Source organism: Scylla paramamosain, chromosome 7, assembly GCF_035594125.1.
Source record: "Scylla paramamosain isolate STU-SP2022 chromosome 7, ASM3559412v1, whole genome shotgun sequence".
Taxonomy (NCBI): domain Eukaryota; kingdom Metazoa; phylum Arthropoda; class Malacostraca; order Decapoda; family Portunidae; genus Scylla; species Scylla paramamosain.
The window spans coordinates 17,426,304-17,451,982 of NC_087157.1; the positions used below are offsets into that span (position 1 = coordinate 17,426,304).

Here is a 25,679-nt window from a genome sequence, read left to right on the forward strand (position 1 = left end):
TTTGCCCATAGTCTTACTTGGATATCGCTTGACACCTAATATGACCAGTTACTCGCCATTCACTGGTGTCACAGGAACTCATATGTTGTGTCCTTCTGCAATTATCACTAAAGACTCGCCAATATCAACAAAGATACTATACACCGCTTGATTAAAGAAATGCAAGCCATTGATTTTTGTAACTTTTCATCAGGTGAATGTCACTCCTCATCTAAACCATATGTTCCTAACGTTCTGTTTTCATGTTCAAAAGTCTGGGTGCGGATTGACAGAGTTCGCAAAAGTTTAGAAGCTCCTTATTCGGGACCTTATGAAGTAATACAACGTGACCCAAAATATTTCATCCTCAGACTTCCTCAGGGTGACACGTCTGTATCTATTGACCGTTTGAAGCCAGCTTATATACCTATCACCAGACAAGCACCATCTAATGATAGAGATGACCTGACTACGTCTACCTTAGACTCTAATTCATCTCCTTTGCCTGATATCTCTGCTTCTACACCTTCCCCTTCTGCTCATTTCCAGTCTGATCTTCCTCGCCATACCATACCTAACTTCCCTTGTACAACTCGTTCAGGGAAGACAGTGTATTTCAATCAACACCCTCACTATTTATATTACTAGGTGAACTCCGTTCTTGAGGGGGGAGTATTGTAGGAGTACATAGATACACCATTAGAAGTTCGAGGTAGGTTCCAGTAATGCGGTTTACACCTCGTTGGGTACTGCCACGGTCTCGGCATTCGGCTGACTGGACGCCTACCAAAAACACCACACATGCACACCTGCAATGGTTTTCCTTTATTGTGATTTAAGCACCACCTGGAGTTTGGGCCTCTCTGTTGTTGTATATTTGCTGTGACCGTGTCTGAGGAATCTAACTGCGCCTGTGAACAGCGCCCACAAATAAACTCACGGCACCTGTCTGGAAGTTTCCGTACTGATCCCCGCTCTACACACACACACACACACACCTCTAATGATGTTATGGTGATGTGACACAGTTGGAGGATGGAGTGCTGAGTATGTTGCTGCAGTCGGTGGACATGCTGGCTGATGGTGTGTACTGGGGCGCCATTGATGTCACCCTCAGGAATGACTCCAATAAGAAGGGCATAGCAGAGTACCAGGTGTGTATTGTGAAGAGATGAATAGCATGGCTGTATTTTTTATTCTTTCTTCTTTGGTAAAAGAAAGTCAAAAGCAAGCTTGTTCATTGCTTTCTTATCTTCCTGTAGTCATTTTCATTGCTTTTATATTCTTTTCACTAATTCTTCTCTCTTCCTCTCCTTCCTACAGTAATTTTTATTTAAATTTCCTATTCATTTCATTCTCTACTTCTTATACCCATTTTTATTACTTTTTCTTATTCTCCTCTCTCCCTCCAGATCTCACAGCCATTTTCATTGTCCTTTTCTAGTTCACTAATCTCACTTCCTCAGCTTCAAGAAAACTGGACCACAGGAACATGTTGCCACAGCCCTAGGGAAACTGTGCACATCCCTCAGCAGCAACATAGCCATCCCAGTAGTGACAGAATGTCTGAACACTCATTACAATGCAAGGAAAGTCTACGTCGAGGACCAGATCTTGCGCTGCTCTCAGAGAAACGTTGCGCATCTCTTGAATGAGAGCCCTCTTCTAGATAATCAAAAGGGTTCTGAAGTTAGCCTCGTGTCTTCCATCCCTAGGGATCCTCCAGCCCTCGTATCTCCTCTTTGGCACCATATCTTTTGCAGCTCTCAGAAAAATGTGCTTCTTTGGAATGAAACTGAGAGTGAGGATGGTGTTTCAGATGCTGGGAATAGTACTTAAGTTAGTCTTATTTCTGGTGTCCCTGCACATCTCCCAGCCCTCGCATCTCCCCTTTGGTAAGTAATATTAATGTGATGTCTTGTTAACTTTCATGCTGTCTCATTCAGTTTGGTACAATTGTTTACTGCAAGTTTAGAGTTTAGTTTTCAAAGAAAGGCCACTGATAGTAAAAGGAGTGATTGAATGCTTCTCTTTCTCATCTTGTCTTCCTTTTCCTTGTCCTCTTCCTCTTTTACTTGCATCTCATCCTCTACCGCCTTGTTTTTTCCTTCATCCTTCTCTACTTCCTTCTCATATCTCTCTCTCTCTCTCTCTCTCTCTCTCTCTCTCTCTCTCTCTCTCTCTCTCTCTCTCTCTCTCTCTCTCTCTCTCTCTCTCTCTGCAGCACAAGGATGGCCAAGGAAATCGTTCTCAAATATCCAGAGATCCTCCGTGCTGGGCGCCCCCTCTCCTTCTCCCTCAAGTTTGTGAGTGCTGACGGCTCCCTCCTGGATGGAGCAGTGTTTGTGGTGAGACACACAGGGAACCTTAACTCTCATGCCTTGGATCTTATAGGAACTGTTTTCAAAGAGGAGGAGTCTGGTTTGTGGTAAGATGTGCAGGGAACCTTAACTTTTATCTCCATATTGTGAAATGCCTGAGGTGTTATGGTTACTGTTTTCAAAGAGGAGTCTGGTTTGTGGTAAGACATGCAGGGAACCTTAACTTTAATCCCTATATTGTGAAATGCCTGAGGTGTTATGGGTACTGTTTTCAAAGAGGAGGAGTCTGTTTTTTATGATTGGTTGATTGATGATGCAGAATACTATTAACTATTTCCTGAATCATGATAAAAATGTCCTTGAAAATCCCATTAACTTTCATAAGGACTGTGATAATCAGTGAGTTTCTCATAGGTGTTTCTTTCTTCTGGTGATGCAGAATACTTGTTTAACTATCACTAGAATCATGAAGTACCCTTGAAAATTCCAGTAACTATTTTTAAAGGTCACTGAGATGGTCAGTCCAGTGACTATATGTTTTGTTGTTTTCTTGTGTATATTTTGTCTCTTTCATTCCACATAGTTCTCTTGTTTCTTCTCAGGATCAAAAGGTATTGATTGAGATACAGGGGAGGGATGTGAGTGCCCAAGGTGAGGTCCAGATTTTGAAGAGGTGAGTAGAGAGAAAGAGAGAGAGAGAGAGAGAGAGAGAGAGAGGGGTGTGTGTGTGTGTGTGTGTGTGTTTTATGCACAGACAGAAAACATGCATTTTTTTTTATCATTCCAACATTTTCCTCTTGTCAACTTTCCGGTTACCCTTCCAAATATCCAGCCTTTCTTTGTTCCTTCAGTGAAAAATCTTCCTTTCCTTAACTCTTTGTTGTATTCCCTCAATATCCAACCAATGTCTGTCCCTGCAATAATGGATCTTTTCTGTATATTTCTTCCAGAATCTATTTACCTGAGAACAACTTATTGGCAATTTTTGTAGATGTCATCATCAGCGAGGTCAGTGTTAGATACCAACTTGCTGCTAAGGTGTCTGTTGTACCTGCTGGCTGGCATCTCCAGTTTGTCTCTCCTGGTAAGCAAGCCTGTATATGTATGTGTATGTCTATCTATCTGTGTATGTGTGTGTATATCTATCAATTTATTTATGTGTGTATTGTCTGTCTATCTGTGTGAATGTGTAAATAATAATAATAATAAACAGTTTATTATTTAGGCAGTCAACAAACTGAAAATGTACAGAGGGGATGGGGAAATACTTAACATTAATTCTAAAGGTAAGTCTAATCTAAAAGGGACTATTGATTGATGGCTCGCACCATGGTGGGAATCACGCTGAGTCTGTACTGGTCCGTGGGCGGCGCCTTTAGGGGCGTTATCTTGTTGTGGTGTCTGGTGGCACGGACTGGGCGGGGTGCATCAGGCAGCAGCATGTGTCTGAGATGTGGATGATGCAGAAGTCCCCTTGCAAACTTTTCCAGAGCCTCTCGGTGCCTGGTGGACAGACTCGGGATGGTCAGGGCCTCATCATAGGTGGTGTAGGCAGGGCCAAGGATGATCCTGCACGCCCTGTTCTGCACACTCTCCAGCTGTAGCTGTTGAGTGTGTGTGAGGGAGGAGGACCACATTGGGGAGGCATACATGAGTTTGGGGAGGATGAAGGTGAGGTACACCCCCCTTAACTCATATGTCGGCGTCCCCAGCGACCTGAGTCTGCGCAGCATGTACAGCCTGTAGGTAGCGGATCTGACGGCACTGGCAACATGCTGCTTCCAGGTCAGCTGATAGTCCACCATGACTCCGAGAAGCTTGGCACATCAGACCACCTGGAGGGGGTGAGGGCCCACTGTGAGCTGGGGAGGGGGCACTGGTACAGAGGAGGTACAGAAATGCATCACCACAGTTTTGCTGTGGTTGATGGTCATCCTGCTCTCCTCCATCCACATCTGCAGTCACTTCAGAATTGCTTGCAGTGGCAAGTAGTCCGGGTTCTTGGTGGAAACTGGGACGCCCACAGTGCAGTCATCCACATACTTCCAGCGATGGGGGGTGTCAGTGAGGGCGTCATTAATGAGGAGGAGGAAGCATAGTGGACCCATCTTGGTCCCCTGGGGGATCCCACTTGTCAGCTGTTGGAAATTAGAGATGGAGCCCTGATAGCGAACTGCCTGACGCCTCCCTGTGAGGAAGTCGTGTCTATCTATCTGTGTGTGTGTGTTGATCTATCTGTCTTTCTCTGTGTATATCAGGCTTGGGTTGGAGTACATTATTTTGTACATACTTGATTACGAGTGTAATTATTTTACAATATCATGAGTTCAAGTACAAGTACCAGTACTCCATTTTGTACTTGAACTCAAGACCAAGTACTGTGCTGTATTCAAGCCAAAGTACATTTTTACTGATGCCTCTTACTTTTTTTCAACAGCAAATTGTGTGTGTGTGTGTGTGTGTGTGTGTGTGTGTGTGTGTGTGTGTGTGTGTGTGTGCCATAGTAGATGTCATTGCAAACTTAAATGGAAATTTAAATGCAAATAACAGGTTAACAGGTGTTGTTAGGTAGATGACAAGACCTGTCTGCCAGTTATCATCCTCACCTCCCCCACACAGGCTGACAGTGGCCACAAAAGTAAGGATTTTGGAATTTAGGTGAAAGTCAGACTTTATGGGTGGAGAGTTTGGGGTAAATCTCACTTGATGCCTGATGGGGATGGATTGCTGTGTGCCTTTCAGTGAAGCAGCCTGTCAGTTCAGACAGCATTTGACAGCTGTTTCTCACTCCATATATTTATACATAGGTGCTGACAGATCAGCAGCAGGAGTGGGAACTGCAGCAGCTGCACCTCACATGACCTCACTGGTACCAATCCAGGCCACCTGGCTTCCCCGCAGACAGACTTGTGTCACCCTGATCTGACCTCCACCTATACATATGCCACTGCATTACACTTGGAATTTGGTTGAGTACATGTACTCAGACCCAAGCCTGATGTGTGTGTGTGTGTATTTACCTAGTTGTATTTACCTAGCTGTGTCTTACAGGAAAAGAGCTATGCTCGTGCTGTCCTGTCTCTATATCTATAAACATCTAGCTTAACTTTAAATTCATTGAATATTTTTTTATTGTACCATTGTTTCATCTAAGTTGTTCCATATTTCTATGCTTCTATTTGGGAAACCAAATTTCTTGACATCTCTTCTACCTGTTGTTTTCTTCAGTTTCACTCCATGTCCTCTTGTAGCTCTTGAGTCCCACACAAACAAGTCTTCTTTGTCAACTTGATCCTTATCCTTTAAAGCTCTGTATATAGCAATCAGGTCTTCTCTTTCTCTTCTCTCTTGTAATGATGGAAGCTTCAATCTCCTTAATCTTTCTTCATAGGTTAAATCTCTCAAACTTGGTACCAATTTGGTTGCAGCTCTTTGGATCCTTTCTATTTTCCTTATTTCTTTTTTTATTATGAGGTTACCAAACAATTGTGGTATATTCCAGTTTTGGTTGAATCACATATTCCATCAACTTTTTCATCATCTCTTCACCCATATAAGCAAATGCCCCTTCCATCTTTCTTAGTAACTCATAAGTTTCCCCAACTATTTTGTTTACATGTTTTACTGGTGATAAATTATCACTTATTGTAATTCCCAAGTCTTTTTCTTCTTTGGTTTTCTTAATTTCCACTTCTCCCATGGTGTAGGAACTTATCAATCTTCTTATGCTTTTTCCTAATTCCATCACCTTGCATTTCTTTGCATTGAGTTCCATTTCCCATTTCTTACTCCATTTATATATCTTATTTAGATCTTTCAGTAATATTTCACAATCCATATTGTTTTCCACTCTTTTCAATTATTTTGCATCATCTGCAAACAGACTTATATAACTGTCAACTTCATCCATCATATCGTTGACATACACCAGAAACGTTATGGGGCTAAGACTGTCCCCCTGTGGTACTCCACTTGTAACTCTACACCATTCTGATTTTTCTCCCTTTATTATTGTTCTCATTTCTCTATCCCTCAAGAAGTCTGTAATCCAATTCAGTGTGTTTCCTTGCAAACCCCCTATATTTTGAATTTTCCATAGCAGTCTCTGGTGTGGTACTTTATCAAATGCTTTTTTTTAGGTCTAAATAAACACAGTCTGCCCAACCCTCTCTCTCTCTTGAATTATATCAGTTGCTCTGCTATAAAAGCTCACTAAATTCGTGACACAAGATCTTCCACTTCTGAAACCAAATTGTCTGTCAGTCAATGTATGTGTTTCTTATAAATATTCCATTCATCTGTTTTTAACTATTCTTTCTGCTATTTTTGCCACCACACTTGTTAGGGACACTGGTCTGTAATTCAATGGATCTTCTTTATTACCTCCTTTAAAAATGGGCACAATATTGGCTCTCTTCCAGTCTAGAGGAATTTTTCCTTCCTTAAAAGAACATACTATGATATTGTGTATACCTTCTGCCAGTTGTTCACAACATTCCTTAAGTATCCAGATGGACATTCCATCTGGTCCTTGAGCCTTATTTATATCCAAATCTTTCATAATCTTTTTAATTTCACTTATGTCCACCTGTATCTCTCTCACCACATTGCCTCTGTGCCATGCTCTTTCTCCTTCAAATTTGCTTTCTTTGGTAAATACTGACTGGAAGCACTTGTTCATTAATTCCGCTTGTAGCCATGTATCTTCGTATGTAATGTCATCTTTTGTTAATTTATCTATTGTTTGCTTGTTTTTCATGTTCCCATTCACATATCTGAAGAATAACTTCAGCTCATTTTTACATTTGTTAACTATATCTTTCTCATAATTCCTTTCTTCATCTCTCAGGATTTTGATATATTCTTGAAATCTTCCCATTTTTCACTTCCTCCTTTTTTCTTCATCTATTCCATGCTGCTTCTTTTTCTTTTCTTGGTGTTATACATCTCGTATTAAACCAGTCTTTTTTCTTTTTCACTTCCATTGTTTTGATCTTTGGTACATATCTACTGACCCCTTCATTATAAATTTCCATGAATATGTCCCACTTTTCCTGCGTACTGCTTGCCGTGAACAGTTGTTTCCATTTAGCCTCTGCAAAATATTCCCTCAACCTGATAAAATCTGCTTTCTTGTAATTATATCTCCCATTCTTGTAAATTTCATTCCTGTTTTCTGTTGCACCACTGCCTATGCTGAATTCAATTAACAGATGGTCACTTTTACCTAGTGGGCACTGATAATTTATTGCTTCAATGATGTCCATTTCCTTTGTAAACACAAAGTCTAGCCTTGATGTCGCTTCATTACCCCCAAATCTTGTATTTTCTCCAATACACTGGGTCATTGTATTTGTCATTATTAAATTTAGAGGCATATATCCCCATGACTCTTCTCCCCGATCCATGGTCCACTCTTCCCAGCATACCTCCTTGCAATTAAAGTCACCCATAAGTGTTATATTATTACTCTGCCAGTATTCTCTCCAAACGGTTACTAGTATCTCTTAACAATAATTTATAATCCTCTTGTGTCCATGCATTTGTCTCTGTGGGTACATATGCCACTGCAAAATCTCTTCTTCCTTTTTGTTTCCTTTTTGTTTGAATTCTAATTACTTCCGCCATTCCTTCTATTTCAACCTCTTCCACTGTTATACTCTTCTTTATAAGTAACATGACTCTTCCCCCTTTCTTATTATTTCTGTGTTTTATCCACACATTATAATTACTATTACCAATTCTTATATTTTCTGTTGTCTGTTTAGTTTAACTTCAGTAATACCCATGATGTCGGGCTGCTTTATCTTAATATAATTATTCAATTCTCGCAGTATTGATATTAAACCATTTATATTTGTATTTGCCATTGTCCACTTTTTTTTTTTTCCATACATTATTTACATTTTCTATTTTTTTTATTTATTTTTTTATTTATTTATTTATTTATTTTTTTTTTTTTGTCAGATACCACATCCTGAGCCTCCCATCTTTTACCTTCCAATAGAACTTTTTTTTTTCTCTTCCTCTGTTCTTTTCTCATTTTTTGCCTTTGCTTCTTTTATTAGATCGCTTACCTTGAGTCTCTCCTCCTCATTCATGTCCCTCTTTATCCAAACTTTCCTGTATTGCTCTGTCTTGTCCAGTTTCCACGCATTCGATATCACTTCCAGGGCTGTTTGAGCCTTAAATTTTACTTTCACTGATCGTTCTCCTTCTATATACTTCCCCAGTCTATGTATTTTCGCAATTTCACTTATCCAGCCCTCCCCTTCTCTCTGTATATTTCTTATAATGACCTCTGCTACCTTTTTTTGTTCTCTTTCCCTCTTGTATCTTACTGGCTCAGTTTCCTCTTTTAATCCAACAATACATTTCTTTTTGTCCAGTGTCCCTTACCATCGATTCCTTCTGTTTGATCATTTTTCACAATTTCCTTACTTAAATCTGTCCTTTCCTTCTTTTGCTTTTCTATGATTTCTGTAAATTTTACTTTTTCTTCCTCTTTTTCCTTCCTCCAGATTTGATGTTCACTTTTCATCCCTATCACTTCATTTTCATTCATTGTTTTCCTTCAATTTTGTTTTTAGATCAGCGCATAGTGTTTTCAATTTGTTTTCCTCTTCCAGATTATGTTTTTTTTTTCACTCTTGATCTTGATCTTGATGGTACAGGTGGCACAGGATCACTCCTGAGCCAGGCCTTTGGATCGGCAACTCCTGTAGAAAGGGGAAAAAAAAAAAAAAGAGAGAAACGAACAGCATCTTCAGGAGGAGGCAGTAGACACCTGCCGAAACGATAATTACTCCCAGTGAGGTCTAAAGCACTGTTCAGGGGGTGCTGTGAACTTATCATTAAACCCAGCTGTGACCTCACTGAACGTTTCCCTTTGTGTCTCACAACACAAGGGGGTAGTCACAGCCTGCCCTCTAAAGACAACTCTCTTCCTCCACACAAAACTACAAGCACCTAATAACACACACACCCTTCACTCAAAAAATTTTAAAATCATGGCGACTCCTACACCAGCCTCGGAGTCCCCATCTGGGGAGGGGACCATAAATGATAAATGTCCCCAGGTCGGACTGCCTTTCCGTCGACGACCCTAAGTGTCTTGACACCCCCCTCAACTTTTTCTTCATTAACTTCTGCAACATTCGCGGTCTAAGATCTAATTTTCAATCTGTAGAACACCACCTCTCCTCTTCTAAACCTCATCTTCTTTTCCTCACTGAAACTCAGGTGTCTGAGGCAAGTGACAGTAGCCCCTTTTCTGTTCCCTCCTACTTTCTCTATCCTCATTTTCGATCCAAAGCTGGATGTTGCGTTTATGTGCGCAATGACTTAACCTGCTCTCGTGCCCACGCTCTTGAATCTTCCCAGTTTTCCACCATCTGGCTACGACTACAGAGTCATTCTCATACTAAATTTATCTGTGCTGTATACCTCTCTCCTAACTCCTCTGACTATAAGAAATTCTTTGACTACTTAACTTCCAAAGTGGAGCACATTCTGACCCTCTTCCCTTTTGCAGAGATCTCCATTCTTGGAGACTTCAATGTTCACCACCAGCTTTGGCTTTCCTCTCCCTTCACTGACCATCCTGGTGAACTAGCCTACAACTTTGCTATCCTCCATGACCTAGAGCAATTGGTGCAACACCCAACTCGTATTCCTGACCGTCTTGGAGATACGCCCAACATTCTTGACCTTTTCCTGACCTCTAATCCTTCTGCTTATGCTGTCACCCTTTCTTCTCCGTTGGGCTCCTCCGATCACAATCTCATATCTTTATCTTGTCCTATCACTCCAATCCCTCCTCAGGATCCCCCTAAGCGAAGGTGCCTCTGGCGTTTTGCCTCTGCTAGTTGGGGGGACCTGAGGAGGTATTTTGCTGATTTTCCTTGGAATGACTACTGCTTCCGTGTCAGAGACCCGTCTTTGTGTGCTGAGCGCATAACAGAGGTGATAGTGTCTGGCATGGAGGCGTACATTCCTCACTCTTTTTCTCGTCCTAAACCTTCTAAACCTTGGTTTAACACAGCTTGTTCTCGTGCTATACATGATAGAGAGGTGGCCCACAAAAGGTACTTAAGCCTTCCTTTCTCCAGAATCTTATGCACTTTATATTTCTGCCCGGAACCATGCCAAGTCTGTTCTCCAACTAGCCAAAAACTCCTTCATTAACAGAAAATGTCAAAACCTTTTCAAGATCTAACTCCCCTCGTGATTTCTGGCATCTAGCCAAAAATATCTCCAATAACTTTGCTTCTTCTTCTTTCCCTCCTCTACTTCAACCAAATGGCACCACTGCTATCACATCTATTTCTAAAGCTGAACTCTTTGCTCAAACCTTTGCTAAAAACTCTACCTTGGACGATTCTGGGCTTGTTCCTCCCTCTCCTCCACCCTCTGACTACTTCATGCCATGTATTAAAATTCTTCGCAATGATGTTTTCCATGCCCTCGCTGGCCTAAACCCTTGGAAGGCTTATGGACCTGATGGGGTCCCTCCTATTGTTCTCCGAAACTGTGCCTCCGTGCTTGCACCTTGCCTAGTCAAACTCTTTCAGCTCTGTCTGTCAACATCTACCTTTCCTTCTTGCTGGAAGTTTGCCTACATTCAACCTGTTCCTAAAAAGGGTGACCGCTCTAATCTCTCAAACTACCGTCCTATTGCTTTAATTTCCTGCTTATCTAAAGTTTTTGAATCTATCCTCAACAGGAAGATTCTTAAACATCTATCACTTCACAACCTTCTATCTGGTCGCCAGTATGGGTTCCGTCAAGGGCGCTCTACTGGTGATCTTCTGGCTTTCCTTACTGAGTCTTGGTCATCCTCTTTTAGAGACTTTGGTGAAACTTTTGCTGTTGCCTTGGACATATCAAAAGCCTTTGATAGAGTCTGGCACAAAGCTTTGATTTCCAAACTACCCTCCTACGGTTTCTATCCTTCTCTCTGTAACTTAATCTCAAGTTTCCTTTCTGACCGTTCTATTGCTGCTGTGGTAGACGGTCACTGTTCTTCTCCTAAATCTATTAACAGTGGTGTTCCTCAGGGTTCTGTCCTGTCACCCACTCTCTTCTTATTATTCATTAATGATCTTCTAAACCAAACTTCTTGTCCTATCCACTCCTATGCTGATGATACCACCCTGCACTTTTCCACATCTTTTCATAGACGTCCAACCCTTCAGGAGGTAAACATATCACGCAGGGAAGCCACAGAACGCCTGACTTCTGATCTTTCTAAAATTTCTGATTGGGGCAGAGCAAACTTGGTATTGTTCAATTCCTCAAAAACTCAATTCCTCCATCTATCTACTCGACACAATCTTCCAGACAACTATCCCCTCTTCTTGAATGACACTCAACTGTCCCCGTCTTCTTTTTTTTTTTTTTTTTTTTATGTAGGAAGGACACTGGCCAAGGGCAACAAAAATCTAATAAAAAAAAATGCCCACTGAAATGCCAGTCCCTTAAAAGGGTCAAAGCAGTGGTCAAAAATTGGTGGATAAGTGTCTTGAAACCTCCCTCTTGAAGGAATTCAAGTCATAGGAAGGTGGAAATACAGAAGCAGGCAAGGAGTTCCAGAGTTTACCAGAGAAAGGGATGAATGATTGAGAATACTGGTTAACTCTTGCATTAGAGAGGTGGACAGAATAGGAGTGAGAGAAAGAAGAAAGTCTTGTGCAGCGAGGCCGCGGGAGGAGGGGAGGCATGCAGTTAGCAAGATCAGAAGAGCAGTTGGCATGAAAATAGCGGTAGAAGACAGCTAGATATGCAACATTGCGGCGGTGAAAGAGGGGCTGAAGACAGTCAGTTAGAGGAGAGGAGTTGATGAGACGAAAAGCTTTTGATTCCACCCTGTCTAGAACAGCAGTATGAGTGGAACCCCCCCAGACATGTGAAGCATACTCCATACATGGACGGATAAGAACCTTGTACAGAGTTAGCAGCTGGAGGGGTGAGAAAAACTGGCGGAGACGTCTCAGAACACCTAACTTCATAGAAGCTGTTTTAGCTAGAGATGAGATGTGAAGTTTCCAGTTCAGATTATAAGTAAAGGACAGACCGAGGATGTTCAGTGTAGAAGAGGGGGACAGTTGAGTGTCATTGAAGAAGAGGGGATAGTTGTCTGGAAGATTGTGTCGAGTTGATAGATGGAGGAATTGAGTTTTTGAGGCATTGAACAATACCAAGTTTGCTCTGCCCCAATCAGAAATTTTAGAAAGATCAGAAGTCAGGCGCTCTGTGGCTTCCCTGCGTGATATGTTTACCTCCTGAAGGGTTGGACGTCTATGAAAAGATGTGGAAAAGTGCAGGGTGGTATCATCAGCATAGGAGTGGATAGGACAAGAAGTTTGGTTTAGAAGATCATTAATGAATAATAAGAAGAGAGTGGGTGACAGGACAGAACCCTGAGGAACACCACTGTTAATAGATTTAGGAGAAGAACAGTGACCGTCTACCACAGCAGCAATAGAACGGTCAGAAAGGAAACTTGAGATGAAGTTACAGAGAGAAGGATAGAAACCATAGGAGGGTAGTATGGAAATCAAAGCTTTGTGCCAGACTCTATCAAAGGCTTTTGATATGTCCAAGGCAACAGCAAAAGTTTCACCAAAGTCTCTAAAAGAGGATGACCAAGACTCAGTAAGGAAAGCCAGAAGATCACCAGTAGAGCGGCCTTGACGGCACCCATACTGGCGATCAGATAGAAGGTTGTGAAGTGATAGATGTTTAAGAATCTTCCTGTTGAGGATAGATTCAAAAACTTTAGATAAGCAGGAAATTAAAGCAATAGGACGGTAGTTTGAGGGATTAGAGCGGTCACCCTTTTTAGGAACAGGTTGAATGTAGGCAAACTTCCAGCAAGAAGGAAAGGTAGATGTTGACAGACAGAGCTGAAAGAGTTTGACTAGGTAAGGTGCAAGCACGGAGGCACAGTTTCGGAGAACAATAGGAGGGACCCCATCAGGTCCATAAGCCTTCCGAGGGTTTAGGCCAGCGAGGGCATGGAAAACATCATTACGAAGAATTTTAATACGTGGCATGAAGTAGTCAGAGGGTGGAGGAGAGGGAGGAACAAGCCCAGAATCGTCCAAGGTAGAGTTTTTAGCAAAGGTTTGAGCAAAGAGTTCAGCTTTAGAAATAGATGTGATAGCAGTGGTGCCATCTGGTTGAAGTAGAGCAGGGAAAGAAGAAGAAGCAAAGTTATTGGAGATATTTTTGGCTAGATGCCAGAAATCACGAGGGGAGTTAGATCTTGAAAGGTTTTGACATTTTCTGTTAATGAAGGACTTTTTGGCTAGTTAGAGAACAGACTTGGCATGGTTCCGGGCAGAAATATAAAGTGCATGAGATTCTGGTGAAGGAAGGCTTAAGTACCTTTTGTGGGCCACTTCTCTATCATGTATAGCACGAGAACAAGCTGTGTTAAACCAAGGTTTAGAAGGTTTAGGACGAGAAATAGAGTGAGGAATGTACGCCTCCATGCCAGACACTATCACCTCTGTTATGCGCTCAGCACACAAAGACGGGTCTCTGACACGGAAGCAGTAGTCATTCCAAGGAAAATCAGCAATATACCTCCTCAGGTCCCCCCAACTAGCAGAGGCAAAACGCCAGAGGCACCTTCGCTTAGGGGGATCCTGAGGAGGGATTGGAGTGATAGGACAAGATAAAGATATGAGATTGTGATCGGAGGAGCCCAACGGAGAAGAATGGGTGACAGCATAAGCAGAAGGATTAGAGGTCAGGAAAAGGTCAAGAATGTTGGGCGTATCTCCAAGACGGTCAGGAATACGAGTAGGGTGTTGCACCAATTGCTCTAGGTCATGGAGGATAGCAAAGTTGTAGGCTAGTTCACCAGGATGGTCAGTGAAGGGAGAGGAAAGCCAAAGCTGGTGGTGAACATTGAAGTGTCCAAGAATGGAGATCTCTGCAAAAGGGAAGAGGGTCAGAATGTGCTCCACTTTGGAAGTTAAGTAGTCAAAGAATTTCTTATAGTCAGAGGAGTTAGGAGAGAGGTATACAGCACAGATAAATTTAGTATGAGAATGACTCTGTAGTCGTAGCCAGATGGTGGAAAACTGGGAAGATTCAAGAGCGTGGGCACGAGAGCAGGTTAAGTCATTGCGCACATAAACGCAGCATCCAGCTTTGGATCGAAAATGAGGATAGAGAAAGTAGGAGGGAACAGAAAAGGGGCTACTGTCACTTGCCTCAGACACCTGAGTTTCAGTGAGGAAAAGAAGATGAGGTTTAGAAGAGGAGAGGTGGTGTTCTACAGATTGAAAATTAGATCTTAGACCGCGAATGTTGCAGAAGTTAATGAAGAAAAAGTTGAGGGGGGTGTCAAGACACTTAGGGTCGTCGACGGAAAGGCAGTCCGACCTGGGGACATTTATGGTCCCCTCCCCAGATGGGGACTCCGAGGCTGGTGTAGGAGTCGCCATGATTTTAAAATTTTTTGAGTGAAGGGTGTGTGTGTTATTAGGTGCTCGTAGTTTTGTGTGGAGGAAGAGAGTTGTCTTTAGAGGGCAGGCTGTGACTACCCCCTTGTGTTGTGAGACACAAAGGGAAACGTTCAGTGAGGTCACAGCTGGGTTTAATGATAAGTTCACAGCACCCCCTGAACAGTGCTTTAGACCTCACTGGGAGTAATTATCGTTTCGGCAGGTGTCTACTGCCTCCTCCTCAAGAGGAGAACTGGAAACTTCACATCTCATCTCTAGCTAAAACAGCTTCTATGAAGTTAAATGTTCTGAGACGTCTCCGCCAGTTTTTCTCACCCCCCCAGCTGCTAACTCTGTACAAGGGCCTTATCCGTCCATGTATGGAGTATGCTTCACATGTCTGGGGGGGGTTCCACTCATACTGCTCTTCTAGACAGAGTGGAATCAAAAGCTTTTCGTCTCATCAACTCCTCTCCTCTAACTGACTGTCTTCAGCCCCTCTCTCACCGCCGCAATGTAGCATATCTAGCTGTCTTCTACCGCTATTTTCATGCCAACTGCTCTTCTGATCTTGCTAACTGCATGCCTCCCCTCCTCCCGCGGCCTTGCTGCACAAGACTTTCTTCTTTCTCTCACTCCTATTCTGTCCACCTCTCTAACACAAGAGTTAACCAGTATTCTCAATCATTCATCCCTTTCTCTGGTAAACTCTGGAACTCCTTGCCTGCTTCTGTATTTCCACCTTCCTATGACTTGAATTCCTTCAAGAGGGAGGTTTCAAGACACTTATTCATCAATTTTTGACCACTGCTCTGACCCTTTTAAGGGACTGGCATTTCAGTGGGCATTTTTTTTTTTTTTTATTAGATTTTTGTTGCCCTTGGCCAGTATCCTTCCTACTTAAAAAAAAAAAAAAAAAAAATCCTAATTGTTCATACACCTGGCATGCCACATTTTCTCCAGAAACTCTTTCACCGCCTCAATCATCCTTTCATTCGCCTCTCTACACAGCCCCAGCAACAACACCATCCATTCCTTTCCTGTCTTCTCCACTCTTTCATTCCTATCATGCCCTAACTCAGTCAGTATCACTTGCATCATCTAATTCCTGTCTCTGGCATACTTCACACACTCCAGCACCACATGTTCCACCGTCTCATCCTCTCCCGTGTCACACATCTGGCACACTTTGCTGCGGGACTCAGACCACCTGTAACTCCTTGCATTCACATCCATACACTGTGCCCTCGCTCGGAAGAGAAGATCACCGCCCAGGCTTCCATCATACCACCTTTCATACCTCGGGGCCTCTTTCTCCTTGTACCATTCCAGGGTCTTCTTTCTTTCCATTTCATTCTTCCATTCATTCAGTCCCACACATTTCACTTCTTTGTCTATCTCATTCTTCCATTTTCTGACATCCCATTCGGCTCCCACTCTGCCTCCTCTTGTTACCACCCATTCACGCTCATTTTGATTCTTACCAGCCATTCTTATCGCCCACACAACTTGCAATCCATTCCTGTCTGTCATTCACATGCATCTCTTCCTCCATTTGCTTCCACTTTCATTCCACAGGTACACCTTCCTTGCTATTCGTGCATCATCCATTCTCTCAAGCCTAATCTTGTACCTAAGTGTGGCTTTTGTCGGTCTTTCTCTGAAGGTGCTCCATCCCATGTCACCTCTCAAGGCTTCAACTGCTGTGCACCTCGGTGCACTCAGTGCCATCCTTGCTACTCTATTCTGGCCCACTTCTAACTTATCAATTTCACTTTCATTCCATGCAATCACATCCATACCATACATTATACATGGCACAGCCACACTCTTCCACACTTCTCTCAACACATCATACTTACTTGCTCTCATCCTTGCCACGCTTCCCAATCGACCTACCCACTGGTTTACCATACTTATCTTTTCATTCTTTGCCTTTGCACACCCACTGGAACTCATCCACATCCCTAAGTATTTGTATTCTTGCACCTGTCTGAACTCATTCTCTCCAAGTCTCCATACCATATTACTTTCATCCTCTGACCTATTCACAATCATTACTTTGCTTTTCTCACTGCTAAACCTTACTCCAAAGTCTTCCATAGCCATCCACTACATCCAACAAACTTTGAAGCTCAATGAGGTCACTCGATCTTGATCTTGATCTTGATGGTACAGGTGGCACAGGATCACTCCTGAGCCAGGCCTTTGGATCAGCAACTCCTGTAGAAAAAAAAAAAAAAAAAAAGGAGAAACGAACAGCATCCTATATCCTAACTGTTCATACATCTGGCACGCCACATTCTCTCCAGAAACTTTCACCGCCTCAATCATCCTTTCATTCGCCTCTCCACACAGTCCCAGCAACAACACCATCCACACCTTTCCTGTTTTCTCCACTCTTTCATTCCTATCATGCCCTAACTCAGTCAGTATCACTTGCATCATCTCATTCCTGCCCCTGGCATACTTCACACACTCCAGCACCACATGTTCCACCGCCTTATCTTCTCCCATGTCACACATCTGGCACACTTTGCTGTAGGACTCAGACCACCTGTAACTCCTTGCATTCACATCCATACACTGTGCCCTCGCTCGGAAGAGAAGATCACCGCCCAGCCTTCCATCATACCACCTTTCATACCTCGGGGCCCCCTTCTCCTTGTACCATTCCAGGGTCTTCTTTCTTTCCATCTCATTCCTCCATTCATTCAGTCCCAGACATTTCACTTCTTTGTCCATCTCATTCTTCCATTTTCTCACATCCCATTCAGCTGCCACTCTGCCTCCTCTTGTTACCACCCATTCACGCTCATTTTGATTCCTCCCAACCATTCTTATCTCCCACATAACTTGCAATCCATTCCTGTCTGTCATTCTCATGCACCTTTTCCTCCACTTGCTTCCACTTTCATTCCACAGGTACACCTTCCATGCTATTCTTGCATCATTCATTCTCTCAAGCCTAATCTTGTACCTAAGTGTGGCTTTTGTGAGTCTTTCCCTAAGGGTGCTCCATCCCATATCACCTCTCAAGGCTTCAACTGCTGTGCACCTCGGTGCACTCAGTGCCATCCTTGCTACCTTATTCTGGCCCACTTCTAACTTATCAATTTCACTTTCATTCCATGCAATCACATCCATACCATACATTATACTTGGCACAGCCACACTCTTCCACTCTTCTCTCAACACATCATACTTACTTGCTCTCATCCTTGCCACGCTTCCCAATCGACCTACCCACTGGTTTACCATACTTATCTTTTCATTCTTTGCCTTTGCACACCCACTGGAACTCATCCACATCCCTAAGTACTTGTATTCTTGCACCTGTTTCAACTCATTCTCTCCAAGTTTCCATACCACATTACTTTCATCCTCTGACCTATTCACGATCATTACCTTGCTTTTCTCACTGCTAAACCTTACTCCAAAGTCTTTTCCATAGCCATCCACAACATCCAACAAACTTTGAAGCTCATCTGCCAATTCACTCATTACAACTATGTCATCTGCATAAAGAAGCACACATACTTTATCATTCCCCACACTTACCCCTACATTCATTCTTCTCATCCTGGCTGCTAGCTCCTCTGTATACAGGCTAAAAAGGGTTGGTGACAATATACAGCCCTGCCTAACTCCTCTCTCCTCTCTCACTCTTCACCCAGTCTGTTTCTATGTCTCTAGTCTAGTCTCTTGTGTCCACGTACATACTTTGCACTGTGCTAACTATCTTTGCACTCAATCCAATCTACCTAGCATTTCTCTGTTCACTCTGTCATAAGCTTTTTCAATATCCAGAAAACCTAGGTACAATTTACCCCTATCCTTCTTTTTCTTAATCATTTCATTCACCACAAACATATTGTCCTCAGCTCTCCTATCCACACGGAAACCATTCTGTTCTTCACCCAGCACTCCAGCTCTCTCAATTCATTTACACAGTCTCTCATTCAACACTGCACTGAAAACTTTACCTATTGTATTCACTAATGCAATTGGCCCGTAGTTCTTTCTTGGCACTCTCTCTTCATCCCACACTCGATTGAATAATTCATTCATTCTATCTATCACTACCTCCCCACCATTCTTATAGAACTCATACGGTATATCATCTGGACCTGCTGCCTTGCCATTCCTCTGCCTTCTCACACACCTCTCCACTTCCTCCCTACTGATTCTTTCATCCAGTTTATCTGCATTCTTCCTTTCCAGTGTCACACATCCTTCTTTCACACTAAACATCTCACCTAACCCACCTACTTCTTCCCAGAACCCTTTGATTGGCTCCCTGATTCCCTCCTTCTCTATTATAATTACATCATCCACTTTTAGACTCTCCACACCAACACTGCCTGACATATTCTCACCTCTCATGAGTTTATATCATTCACGGCCACCTTCCGTACCTTACTCTCGTAAAGATTGAATGACATTCCTTTCACTCTTCAATTTAGCATTCATTATCATTTGTCTTATCAACCGCTGCTGCTTCACATACACTGCCCATGCATTCTGATACTCATTCTCTGCCTCATCTCTTTCATGGTTCTTTTTCCTCTGTCATCTACACTGTCTACTCATTCTCTTTCGCTCCTTCCTAGCCGCTCTGATTTCATCATTCCACCATGGTTTACATACATTCTTTCTTCTACCTACTCTCACAAACTCAATCTGGTTCTCTGCTGCACTCCTCACATCCTCAGCCAGTTTCTCATTCAGATGCTCCATGTCATGCACACTTACATCGTCCCAGCTTCTCTCACTCAGATCAACCTGAAAGTTCTCCTACCCTACATCTCTTAGTCTCCACTTCTTTTTCTTACATGCCACTTTCACTTCATTTCCACCTTACATCAAGCACTCCACAACCAGCATGTTGTGATCAGACACAATATCAACCAAAACATCCTCATCTATCCACATATGCGACACAATCTCACGCAATCTTCCATTCACCAACACATAGTCAATTGCCGATTCTTGCTCTCTTGCATTCCAAGTCACACTCCCCTCGGCCAAAGTAACATTCAGATTTTCCAGCTCCAGTTCATCAACAAACTCTCCAAGCATTTCACCATTCCTGTTCACCTGTTCCCCCAGTATTCCTACATGTGCATTCATGTCACTCATAACTAGCACTCTCTCCTCTCCATGCTCTCTCACAACTTTCTTAAGTATGTCATACTTCCTCCTATTTTCCCTCTCTGCTCTTTCACCCATGACAGTCATGTACGCTACCACCAGTACCACCTTCTCTGGTCTGCCACGACCATCCATACCACAGACTGGAAGCACATCCTCACTACTTGTACACTTCCCCACATCAAACTCCTCTACTTTCAGTCCTCTTTCTTTCTTGTAGAGTAGGGCTACACCTCCTCCCAGTGTTTCCTGTGTCTTACGCCCCTTTCCAATCATAACATACTCGCATCCCTCCATTCGTACATCATCTCTCAGGTGAGTCTCAGTGAGCCCGACTAAGTTGAACCTCCACTCCCTGAGCTCCTTGCATACATCCTCAAACTTGCCCACACCCCATCCTCTCAAATTCATACAGCCAATCTTCACACATTTACTTGCCTGATTAGTCTCTTCTCTTCCATGTTCACTGACATCAGTGGGTCCTCCTCGTCATGCCTCGTCCACACAACACACTTGCCTCGCCCTCATCCACTCGGCCAGTTGACGTCCTAGCCTCTCATTCCCATTGTGGTTGAGGTGGACCCCGTCTCTCCCATAGAATTTGTCCTGGTCGAGGATCCCATCCATGTCTAGCAAGCTCACATTGCCCTTCTTCTCTGCCATCCATTCCATCTTGACCTTCATGAGTTCCATGCATATCTTGCAGTTCATTTCTCTTCTGACCTTCTTGTACTACACTCCTTCCCATGGACGCCGCAGGACCCCCACCACAGCCACACACATCTTTTCTTCTGCTGCCCTCACTGCTGAGAACCAATCCTTCACTGATCATCCCTTCCATCAAAGCCACTTTCCTTCCTTGCATTTTATCATGCAGTTCATTATCTTCCTCAAATCCTGGGAATGGTGACCCCGTTGGCAACACTCCACTCCCACCTATGGCGTCTGTCTTGCTGGAGCTTTTACTCATTTTATTACCTCTGTTATTACTTAAATTTTCCCATATTTATTTATTTCTGGAGACAGGACAACTCTACTTGAACACAACTCCTACCTGGGAACACATTCTAGGCTCCTAGTGGTGGCTGTGGTCAAACAAAATCTTTTTCTGCTGGAGCTTGGATTGCTGCTTGTTTACTCGACGATGACGTGTGTGTGTGTGTGTGTGTGTTTGTGTGTGTTTGTCTATCTCTTTGTTGAAATCAAGTCATTGTTATGTCTTGGAGGGAATGAGAAGAGTGTGTATGTGACTATCTATCTGTTTCTGTCTTTATCCTTCCATCTATCTATCTGTGTTTAAAGTTGTTGGTAGCATCTGAGGGAATGAGATGAGTGTGAGCTCAGTATGATGTTGTGCGAGGAGTTTATGGATGTTTTAATATTATTTTGTAATATATCTAAGTATTTATTAGTGTGTATATCTTTGCATGCAAGATGATTGTAATACTTTACTTTATCATTTTGTCTGCATCTAACATACAATCTCTCTCTCTCTCTCTCTCTCTCTTTCTCTCTCTCTCTCTCCTTACAGACCTGGTGGTGTATCCTGAAAACTTGGAGGTCCAGGAGAACTCTGTCACCAAGAATGTGCAAATGAATGTCACCAGGTGGCTGGTGGCAGCTCCTCAAGTGAACCCAGAGGTGAGGGAGGCTGTCACTGGGTCTTGGAGGGAGCAGGGAAGCAGGGGTTGGAGTGAAGATGTTTAGAAAAGAGGGATGCAGAACTGTGGTTGTGAAGAGTAGCTATCATTTTCATTTTAAGGGTGTTTTTAAGCTATTTGGTTAGTAGTGCAGTGGTCCATGAGACTATCCCTTTCCACTGGGGACCCAAAATAAGAATAAAGACAGACTTCCATATTCTGAGTGTTAATGAAAGCAGGAATAATGATCAGAAATAGCAACCATTATCACTATCCTCAGTTTCTTCATGTCATGTTTGGTAAGGTTAGATTTAAAAAAGAAATAGGAAGGAACTGGTTCTCAAATAGAGTGGTAGATGAATGGAATAGACTCAGTAGTCAATTCAGTAGTCAGGGTGTTAGTACTGAGTCATTAGGGAGCTTTAAAAGATTAGACAGATTTATGCATGAGGATGATGGGTGAAAATAGGTAAGCACATTTCATGCAGGGATTGCCATGTATAGACCAGGCAGCTTCATGCAGCTTCCCATATGCTCTTACATTTATTATATCACTGGTATGATGCCACAACACAATGGTAAAGGTGGTGATGGTGTGTTCCTGCAGCTTGAGGACCGACTGATGCAGGTGATAATGGGGGTTGATATGAGTGTCGAGGGCGTGTATTGGGGTCCTGTCACCTTTGCTCCTGTGACCTCTGGCTCTTCTAAAAAGGAAGTTGCATCCTTCATGGTAAGAATGAAAGAGGGAAGGTGCTAGTCCTTTTCTTCCTTATTTTTATGTCTGATGGTGTATAGTAGTAAGGATTATCCAAGATTGGAGAAGTGTCTTGGGACCTTCCTCTTGAAAAAAATTCAAGTCATAGGGAGAAGAAAATACAGAAGCAGGCTGGGAGTTCCAGAGTTAACTGGTGAAAAGGATGAAAGATTGTGAATAATGATGAACTCTTATATTAGGGAGGTGGATCACCACCATCACCACTACTTATTCTCCACAGATCACTGGGCCAGAGGACAGCATGATGGCTGCCTTGGAGAGGTTGTGCCTTGAGTTGAAGGCTGCAGTCACCATTATAATAGAGCAAAGCTGCAACAAGTCATCCAAGTACTTTGTCAAGAAGGTTTATGTTGAAGGCAACCTCCTGCACTGCTCTCAGGAGAGCAGTGGGACTCAGGACCAGCTCCAAGACCCACAGAGGATTGGAAGGCATAAATTCAGTCGTGGATAACTATCGACATTTAAAACTGGTAACTCCACTCGTCAGATGATAGGTGGGAAAGTTTTAGGGTTGATTGATGGGAATATTGTTGTTCTAAATTCTTTTTCGGTAAAGTACTGTAAATCACTTGCATGTGAAATTTTGAGTGGATGAAATAGCATGAATGGTATTTTAGTTGAATTGTTTTTTCGTTGTTGGAAAAAAATTAAGTTTGATTGATGGGGAAAGTATTGTTCAAAATCCTTTTATTGTAAACTAGATCATGTACATAGTTATGAAATTTTTTTGGAAATGAAATAGCATAAATGATATTGTAGTTGTTTGTATTGTACTATGGGTACACCATTGAAAAAAATGTAGTAGTTATGAAAAAAAATTGGATTAACTAACATCACTGAGGTTGTAGTTGTGAAATTTTGGTGTAAATTAATGTAAACAATGAAATAATCATTAAAGTTTAACCTTATATTAGAAGTCATTGGAAATTAGCTAAAACAAACACCCTTTTATCATCTTAATGCTATAATGACTAACCAACTTTCCTCTCAAATCATGGCATAGTTTTAACACAAGTAAACAGTGCACAGCTTTGCCAAATGTTCTCATAAATCTGTGTTGGAAATATAGTCTTCACCAAGCATTATTGTTGTGTAAGTTATCATTGGTGTCATGTGTTGTTTTAAGGAGACACTGATTTTGCTGCTGTTGAACTAACATTCACATTTCTAGTTTTTAGCAACTCATGAAATTAAACACCAGAGCAGTGGTATGTTATGGAAACTCTGAGAGAAAGAGACAGAGAGTCCTTTTTTTCCTCTTCTCTCACTCCCTCTCTCTCTCATGTCATGGACCAGGACAGGCTGATGTCCTTGGAACATCATCATTTGCATTCCCTAATGACACACAAATGTGCCTCCTCACTCACTCCTCAATGTTGGAGAATTGGATTAATGAACATGTCTTACACTTTATCATCATTACTTTTTATTATTATTATTATTATTATTATTATTATTATTATTATTATTATTATTATTATTATTATTATTATTATATATACAGTAGTCCTCCACTGTTAGCAGTTTAATTAGTGTAGCCAATCCAACACCAAAAGTGAAATTTGCTAAACGTGAATAGTACTGTAAATGGGAAAATTATACATTAGTCTTTGGCAAGGCCTGGGTTCACCCTTTTGACTTGCATTTGAAAGCAAAGACATTATACATGAAACATTAACAGCAATACAGAATACAGTCGATAATAGATGACAGATGTCATTTACCATTTAATTAAGACAGGTGAGAGGAGCGAGTGTGGTAATTGTGTAGGCGCACTGTTAATTTTTGGCACCCAAACCAGTGTCATCCATACCCAAGTGTCTGTGCCCCTCTGGCTCCCTCAACCCTCCACCACTTGTAGAGGCTGCACTCTTGGTGCCAAACATCAAAGGTGTAGTCAACTGCAACAAAAAGCAGTCAGTAAGATGGCTGTTGGAAGGTTAACTAAAATCAAACTGAATGCATGTTGATGACAAACTGTATCGACACTGTTCTGTTATGTCAGCGAGTGGCGCACCAAAAGTGGATCTGATGTGCCAGTTTGGGTGTTGGTACCAGTTCAAACCTATTGCCAAACTGAAACAAGAGGGACCACTGTATATATCCATCAATCAGTCTATCTATCTGTCTATTTATCTATCTATCTATCAATTTATATATATATATATATATATATATATATATATATATATATATATATATATATATATATATATATATATATATATATATATTATGTAAAGCTTTTCACTAGTAAACATTTAGTGTGCAAAAAATTTTTAGTACATCTAAACTATGGTAAGTTGTGTCTTCCTTAGGAGTGGTGTCATCCACCACTCTTTCTCTCCCCTCCTAAAAAGTGGGAAAAGGAGGACTGCTGGACCTCACCACAAGTTATAACAACAAAAAAGGTTGATACAAACTTATAAGATAAACTATATAATAATGCATAATGTAACAGTTGTATCACATGTTTTCATTGTGTACTACATTAACAGTCTTTAACTGCTTGTCACTCCACCATCACAGCCTTCCATGTATTCTGTTACCACCACATGCAGTATTGCAGACCTAGGAGGGAGACATAAGGCAGGACACCAAATTGCATGCAGTGACCCACATACATAATTAGCACATGTCTTCAATACAAAAAACTTGCCTCTGTGAACTCAGCAGAGGTATGATAAGAAACAATGTCAATAGGGATCTTAAAACTGGTTGTGCATTGCCACACACACACAACACTCAATATCATGAAGAGTGTTGGCTCCAATACTGACATTTGAGGCACACCACTAGTTATGTTAAGACAAATTGATGCTTCTCCATTTAAAACAATGCGTTGTTTACGGTCTGAAAGCTAGCCCTCTACCCACGCACATAAGCATTCTCCTATTCCATGTGATCACAATTTTTAGATCAACCTGTTGTGAAGAACCTTATCAAATGTGTTACGGAAGTCTTACTGTCTTACTGGAAGTCTTAATGTGTCTTACTGCATTCATCAGATCCCTCCACATTAAGCAGACCTTTGTGTATTGCTCAAGTGCCAAACAGATTCGAAACACTGAACTAAAGCAACGCCACTCAGGGTCAATATCGTTGCTCAGTGTGTAGCAAGGAAGCTAATGACAAGAGGAACCATTAGCCTGATGAGGAAGTCAATCCCTGGTATGTTCATTGCAAGGAAGTGGAGAGTGCAGCACTGGTGACTCTCAGCTCAAAGCATATAAACAAAATCTGCGCCCACCACAATGCTGCCCACACCCTGTGATGCTTCTCACCTTTGTTGCTGTGTGTGCAGCAAGAAAAGTCATACACACCCTGCTGGGGTTCAGCTGCATTT

General features: G+C 42.1%; 1 protein-coding gene across 2 annotated transcripts; it reads left to right on the forward strand.

Annotated features, from left to right (window-relative positions):
- The first annotated feature begins 1,733 nt into the window (after window positions 1-1,733).
- On the forward strand, window positions 1,734-23,418 carry LOC135102143 (uncharacterized). Of its 2 annotated transcripts, XM_064006928.1 has the most exons (7): window positions 1,734-1,874; window positions 2,204-2,327; window positions 2,903-2,973; window positions 3,251-3,384; window positions 21,447-21,556; window positions 22,163-22,288; window positions 22,554-23,418. In XM_064006928.1, exons 2-7 carry the CDS (start codon window positions 2,211-2,213, stop codon window positions 22,782-22,784), a joined length of 789 nt encoding a protein of 262 aa, XP_063862998.1. In that variant the 5' UTR covers window positions 1,734-1,874; window positions 2,204-2,210; the 3' UTR covers window positions 22,785-23,418. The 2 variants fall into 2 exon arrangements, with proteins under 2 accessions (XP_063862998.1, XP_063863000.1); XM_064006930.1 differs by lacking the exon at window positions 22,163-22,288.
- Window positions 23,419-25,679: the final 2,261 nt, after the last annotated feature.